General features: G+C 39.8%; 1 protein-coding gene across 1 annotated transcript; it reads left to right on the forward strand.

Moving 5' to 3' along the window:
* Window positions 1-4,992: 4,992 nt before the first annotated feature.
* LOC145016751 (uncharacterized) lies at window positions 4,993-6,896 on the forward strand. The gene is made up of 2 exons (XM_078974977.1): window positions 4,993-5,539; window positions 6,874-6,896. Exons 1-2 carry the CDS (start codon window positions 4,993-4,995, stop codon window positions 6,894-6,896), a joined length of 570 nt encoding a protein of 189 aa, XP_078831103.1.
* Window positions 6,897-8,121: the final 1,225 nt, after the last annotated feature.

Consider the following 8,121-nt stretch of genomic DNA (forward strand, 5'->3'; position numbering starts at 1 on the left):
GAGCGTGACTTGAGTGTATAGATCTATACGGGGCTGACTACCCCGCACCTGGCTGCTAGCTACAGCCGAACCGAAATGGTTCAAGGGTGACGAAAGTCATAAGTATGTGGACGACTTATTGCCACATGTGGACGACTTATTGCCACAGGTTTTAGTCTATCGTATGGTTATGGCACTCGCAATTAGGATAACAGAGATTTACTAACAGTAATAATGGATAACTTTATACATCGTTTACATCGTTTACATCTTTTACATCTTTTACTTACTGGAACCAACATTCAGGAAGGTACGGGACCTTCTTGGAGAAAACATGGAACCTAACTACAATTACATCTTTTACATCTTTTACTTTGTTTACATGAGATACATACATACAGGAAAGCGCGGGGCTTTCCTGGGTAACACTTACAGAGTCACAGAATGAATAACATTACATCTTTCACAATTTGTACATACATTCAGGAAAGTACGGGACTTTCCTGGTTACACACAATAAGTAAACATGTTTTCAGTATACACACCTATCATACCTTACATTTGTGAAACAATAACCAACTATTAAGAAAATACGGGATTTTCTTGGTATACATAACATTTCAGAAACAGAAAGGAAACCGAAACATTTTCACAAATAAAAACCGCTTATGAACTCACCAGCTTTATGTTGATTTTCAAACCGCTTGTGTTCTCAGGTCATCGTTAGAACAGGTACCCGAAGATCCTTTTGCTTGAAGACGGTGTTCATGAAGACCCGTTATCTTTTGTCTATATATACTATGTATCACAACTGTACAAACTATACTTTTGAAACACTTGTAAAACTTTTATTATGTAATGTAATGTTTGTCTTACTTTACTTACTATGTACATTGGAATTGATACTCAACGTGGAAGTCCACCCCGGGAATGTATTCCACCTTCGGTTTTCGGGGTGTGACAGTATCATTTCGTGCATCAAAACTCAAGAGTTTTCCCTGAAGGGAGTGTCATTCATTCCTAGTCCTTGTGATCCGTGGGAAAAAGGAAGTTAGAAATTTCGAGAACATCCCTGAAGTCTGTGACTGTCCTGATGTATTCTTATAGAGCTTCCGAGAATTCTTTCCGAACCTTAGGATGAATTTCGCATCAACTAAATCCATGAAACTATTTCAGTAGTCAAAACAACCGTGAAAACCGATATCCTTTTTCCTCGAATATATGACATTTTCGATCCACTTCAGTGAACCAACCACTTCTCAAAGATAAACTTTAAGTCAAAGTATCGACATCTACAAATCTATGAGAGTGATGTTCCATAGACAGTATGTCGGACTCGATATGATCACTATAAGTTCGCGGTGATGTCCATCGGTCAAATTCCGTGGTCATGAAGTAGACAATGAAGACATACGTATGAAATCCTCCTAAGATCAAGGGAATAGAGAATTAGTCGGCACCGCAGATACCTACAGAAACCCGTCAATTCTTTGGTCTCGCTGACTACTATTGCAGGTTCATTCAGGATTTTTTCGGAATCACCAAAACCTTAACCATCCTGACATCGTAAGATGTACCCTCTTGTAGGAGGTCTTACTTTGGAAAGTCATGGTACGCCTTGGAAAGCGCGGAGAACTTAACCTGTGGCACATTAGACCCTTCGATATCCTCGTTAGTATCGATTTTGTAACCTTGAAACTCTGACTACCTTCAAAACTTAGCAACAACCATCCGATATTACACATCTTTATTCATAAGAGGTGCCTACCCAATGAAACCCTAGTAATCCCTTCGATGTGACTAAGACCGTATTCCGATAACGAAGGTTCGCCAGAATGCCATACGAAGACACGAGTTCATTTGGGGGTGTAAAGATCCGATGAAATCGAAATATCCGTATCTCTTTTGAAATCCTTGAGTCATATTTAAGGTTTGAATTCGGGATGAAATTCCCTTTAACGGGGGGATAATGTGACAACCCGCAGTTTACTCCCTCGCCGTAACCCATTTCCACCCATAAAATTCACCTTTTTCGAATTGTTTTCGTTAAAGTTATAAATTAAGTCATTATTTTGGAAACTTCTATTATGACTTAATGGATGTCTAAACACGATTAGAACTCATTTTATCACTCCATATTAGTAATCAGAAACATTCTAGTTTCGACTATATCGGGTTACAACATCTTAATCGGGTGCGACCAAAAGCCCCGTTTCACGCCTGTATCGGGTAGTATTCCACCGTGTCCAAAACTTAGACACTATTTAAAGTGATCCAAGCTTCCATTTGAATCTTTTTCCCTCTCTCACTATTATCTCTCTAACCTCTCTCCTCAACCAAGATTCAAGGTCCAAAAACATAGAATTAAGGCTCCAAATCCTTGAGGTAATTTCCCTAACTTATAGTATAGTACCACTAGCCTTCAAATTCGTGTTTAAACTTTAATTTTGGACCTCAAACATGTGTTTACGGCCAAGGAGCATGCTTGGGATGTAATTACATAATAAAAGGGTTTTTATGCCTTTAAACCCCTCCAAACCAACTTTGGGACTTAGATACGACTATATGGCTTACCAATTCGGACTTAGAACTCAATAAACATGGTTTTTAAGGAGTAAACATGAGTTTACTGCCCAAGAACATGCTTGGGCCATAAACTACTATTCATGGGGAGTAAACTCAAATTTGAGTGTTTAAATGCCACTTAAACACACCAATGACCTTGGAATAAATCCTAGAACCAACCAAAATCGATTTAGGTGCCTTAAACTAGATCGAAACAACCCCATGGAGAGTTCACATCCATAAACTCCCCAAGGATGAGTTCTTGGGCCGTGAATTCACTTACACAAGTCAAATGATGCCCAAACTCCATTCTAAGGCTTGTAAAATTGGTTAGAATCACATGTGATTGACCTAAAGCCACCAAATCATAAATATAAGAGGCGTATAGGAGCTTACGCCCATAAAATCAATGTTTAGGGCTAGAAACTCCCTTTGATGGTCCATTTGGTGGTAAAACTTATCCCTATGCCTTAGATTAAGTCATAGCAACCCTTCCCATGTGTTAATTGACCATTTGGCACCATAATATCCCACATACATGAGTTCACGGCCGTGAACTCATGTGGTTATGGTATTAGGGTCGTAAAATCCCTAAGGAGTTTACTCTTGAAGTCCCAACTCTTTTTCCACGCCGTACACGTCCATAGATGTCACCCGGGTCACTCCAAACACTTGATTTGAAGTGTTTTCGCTCATTGGAATGTATTATCATATCTAATTAGTGTTTTAAAGTCTAATTAGATACATTTGTATACCATTTCATATTACATAGGAACCTCACGCGTTATCAAGCCCCGAACCGACACATAGCGTTCAAATCGTCACGATTTCTCGCCTGGTGAGTTCATACCCCTACACATTTTCAATGTTTTTCACTATTTTCAGGGGGGAATACAAGCAAAGTACAAGTGATAATTGTACTCAAAACTGGTTTTACATACATTGTCTTTCATATTATATAAGCTTTTAACACTGATAGTCGTAACAAACAATCGTGTTAACCTACAGGATACATTCTCATGTTATATGTGAATTACTTTATAAATTGTTGTATTTATATTTTCAAAAATGTTTTCTCACATTATAACAATTAAAAGCATAACAATTGAACATGGTTTTGTCCTCGGTAACACCCCTCAAAGATACGCGAGTGGAGGAGACTCGTACATTTTCAAAAAATATGGGATTTTCTTGGGTCGTAACATTTTTAGAAACTAAAAGGAGACTCGTACATTTTCAGAAACTAAAAGGAAACTCATACATTTTCAGAAAACAAAACCGCTTATGAACTCACCAGCTTTATGCTGATTTTCAAACTGCTTGTATTCTCAAGTCCAGTTAGATAGGTACCCGATGATCCATTTTGGCGATGATGGAGTGCATCGAAGACACGTCTTGCTTTTGTTTATATATACATACGTATAACACTGTACAACTTTACTTTTGAACAAATGTAAATATCAATATGTAATGTAATGTAACGATTGTTTATTTTTCTTACTATGTACATTGGTTGCGATATTCATGACGTCCTCCACCCCAGAACGTTTCCGCCTTCGGTTTCGGGGTGTGAGAAAAATGGATCTTGGAACTAAGGGAATATGTTTAGGAATGATCAGAAGATGCGTTGGTCAAGAAACATTCAATTGAATTTATCACATGAAGATAGAATATTCAATCTAAAGTTAAAGGATATTGTTGGCAGCTTTGAACCTTTGTTAGTATTTTAACCATATCTCGAGAACCCTAACTCCGATTGATGTAATTTAAAATGATCTAAGAAGTAGATGAAATTTCAGATGCTATAGGAACAACATGCGATCATAGGTTGCCTTCATGCGATCTCATGGGGCCTTTTTGTGATCATAGGTTGTCTCGTACCTTGTCTTCGAGGTTCTTTTGTGCCCAAAATTCATCCGGAAGCCAAAAATGAAAACCTGTTGTAAGGTCGAACCTTATAATATGATGATGTTTGAGACTGATCACTCAGCATCAGCGTATAACTCAACATCAGTGTCAGCGTATTAATTATTCAGTGTATAATTTGATATTCAGAATTTTGGAACATATTTGATACTTATCTAGTTTCCATAGTTATCTTCTATTAGTTAGTTGGTATATCCCTGATTTGTAGGGATTGCCTAGATTAGTTCTATATAGTCTTTTGTACAAGTTTGTGAAAGTGCATCTTTAACAAACCCTAATAGCCGCTTTGTGCATTCGATAATCTCTTTGTGAGATTATCATTCTTAGTGAAAGTTTATCTTTGTGAATCCTCGTTGTTCTTGTTTATAGTCATTGTTTGATAATTTGTTCGATCTTAGGAACTTTCAATTGGTATCAGAGCAGTGTTCTCTTATCAAACAAATGGCTTCATCGTCTTCTTCTTTAAATTCATCAAATCATTCTTCTGCTAAAATTCCTCCATTTGATGAAACCAATTTTGCTATGTGGAAAATCAAAGCTCTCTATGCATTGGAATCTATGGATAAAGACATGTTGGACATCGTCAATGATGGTCCATATGTTCCGATGTATGAGTCCTTGAAAAACAATGCTCCTGAGGGTGACATGAAGAAGATACCTAGGGAGAAATGGACAACAGATGATAAAAGAAAGAATGGTCTAGATGTACGTGCTCGGGCTGCAATCAGCTATGCGTTGCCATATAATGTCTTTGGGCTAGTTCAGAACTGCATCTCAACAAAAGAAATGATAGACATGCTGATTGTGTCTTTTGAAGGCACTGAGGAAGTCAAGGCCACTCAGATAAATGATCGAAACAGAAGGTATGAAAATTTCTTTGCAAAGAAAGGTGAAACCCTGACTCAAACCTTCAACAGGTTTAACACTCTTGTTAATGATCTGCGGAGACTAGATCAGTTGAAGCATCGAATTGTTCTACTGCAGAAGTTTTTGGATTCTCTGCATGCAGGTTGGGAGAATCATGTTGATATGCTGTGTAACAGCCCAGAATTTCCAGTTATTTTTATTGGTTTATTTTTGGATATTGTGAGCGGACTCGGCGAGTTGGAGCCCAAACTCGCCGAGTAGGATCGCGAAATTTGGCACGAGATCGCATCCGGACTCGGCGAGTCCAAGAGTGGACTCGGCGAGTCCACGCTGTGTGGTGAAACCCTAATTTCCGGGGTTTGAGACCTATTTAAAGGGCCTTATGGCCGTCATTTGTGCTCACTAACCCTTAGAGAGAAACCCTTGAGTGCTTGAACGTTTTGAGAGAGAAAGGAAGCATTTCTTGACCTTGTGTGTGTTATTTAGCAAAGAAGGAGGAGGTTCTAGACAAGAGGAAGCAAACAAGGTTGCTATCCTGTGGATTTGAAGCTTAGATCATCGATCTAGAGGTATGATTTCGGCTCATCTTCTGTTTTGTGATGTATAATGGGATTTAGGGTTTCTTATGGACATTATTGGGTTGATTTAATGCCAAATAGTTCCCTTCTTGTGTTGAGGCTCTGGATCTGGATCCATAGAGGTCCAAAGAGCCTCACTCATCAAGCTTTGTGTATAGCAATGGAGTTTATGACCTTGTGTTATAGTATTTGAGACCGAAGCATCATATATGGTCATATAGATATTGTATGTGCATCAAGATAGTGACTTTACATGGTAAATAAGCTTGGAAGGACTGGATCTATGGGTTAATGGACTGGATCTGACCTTATGAGCAAGTTTGAGTCATTGTATGGCACGGACTCGCCGAGTCCGAAGAACAGACTCGGCGAGTAGTATGAATATTGCCCCGACCACATAGCGAGTGGTCTTGCCGAGTTGGGGAGGATTGACTCAGTGACTCAGGGGGAGTCAGAATGGACAGGTGGACTAAATCAAGCTGGACTCGCCGAGTTGTTCTTGAGACTCAGCGAGTTCAGTCGTGGTGGCCCCATAACTCATGCCAGGTTGAACTCATCGAGTTAGGATAATACTCGACGTGTCAAGGGAGGATTCCAGGGAAATCAGTGTATACACTCAGACTCGCCGAGTCGCTATAGTGCACTCGCCGAGTCCGGTCAAAGTTGACCGTTGACCGTTGACCAGTGTTGACCTAAGTTGACTTGTTAAAGGGTAGTCAACCTTAGTTGGGAAAGTGTTAATTGGAGATGTATTGACCTATAGGAGGACTATAGCTCGGGAGATCGAGCACTAGTGATTTCAGGACTTACGAATTACCGAGACACGCGAGATGAGTCTTCTCACTATACTTTACCTTGAGTAGGTAACCAGAGTTATCTGATAGAGTATTTGTATACTATGTATGTTATGTGTTGTACTGCATTCTTTCTATGTGATTTATGTTGTGCATGTTTACAGAGTTAGAATCCGACGGTTCATAAAGTTTGGGTGCACGGACCAATAGAGTTATAGCCTCGAGTGGCTAATACGTGTTATATGTGGTATTTTGAGGAACTGACTAAGCTTTGTGCTTACAGTGTTTGATGTTATTTGTTTCAGGTACTAGTGACGATAACGGCAAGGCGCCGGCTTGATCAGTACACACGCGTGGGATTTATGATTTTGAGATCTTGGGATTTTGTATTACTTAGATTGAACGATTAAATATGGTTGTTTTCTGAATATTAATTGAATTATGTTTTATAAAAGTTTGAAAATTTTGTTTTGAAATTTACGGTGTTACAATTTGGTATCAGAGCCTTGGTTTGAGGGATTCGGGTACACCTTCGGGAGTATTTGAACTCAAACTGAGGATTTGGAAAAATATTTTCAAAAGAGAATTAAACTTTTCTAAGAGTAAAAGATTTTTAGAGAAATTCAAAGAACAAAACGTTTGTACGATCAGTCAGCGCCTGAACGGTGATTTCCCAAAATACCCTTATATTATATGTTTATGGAAATTGATATGATGTATTCACTTGCTAGAGTAGGCTAGGTATTCTTATTAGGACTAGAGTGCCCTGATTTGTGATGCCTTAGCCTAGGGATATGTGAGCTGCTATGAGATGCTTGAGAGCGAATAGGTAGCAGCGAGGAGCTTATGAGAGATCTATTAGAGAGTGATAGAGTACTTGGAAGTTGGGATCCGAAGAGGAGGATTTGGGGTGTGTACTGAGACGGTGTGGACAGTAGTATTGGGCCCGTACTAATGAAAGCACCGGGGTGGTGCACGGTCCAAGTAAGAATCTTCGGTATACCAAGGATCAAGGAGGGATGAGTTGTCGAGTGTGAGTATGCTCGAGCGGATCTAATTTATCGTATGTTGTATTTCAGAGGTTGATCATGGTGAGGACACGTCATATGCCGGAGGGTGTCGGGGCTAGCGATGAGGAGATCCGACAGATCATTCATGAGGAGGTGGTTGCGGTCATCAGGGCAGAGATACCAAAGATGTTCGGGTCTATTAAGACCGCGCTGATTGAGACCTTCGACGAGTGTTACGCCGCTCTTTCTGAGGCTACGGTTGCGGTGGCCACTGCAGTTGATCTGAAGTCCTCATAATTGCAGCCGGCAGCCAAGCGGGCCAAGCCTGATGATCCCAAATCCGGGAGCCAGAAGGGCCGCACTTGTGGAACGTGTGGAAAGGGTCATGATGGATTGTGTAGA

Source organism: Lactuca saligna, chromosome 9 (assembly GCF_052625555.1).
Source record: "Lactuca saligna cultivar CGN05327 chromosome 9, ASM5262555v1, whole genome shotgun sequence".
In the NCBI taxonomy this organism is placed as follows: domain Eukaryota; kingdom Viridiplantae; phylum Streptophyta; class Magnoliopsida; order Asterales; family Asteraceae; genus Lactuca; species Lactuca saligna.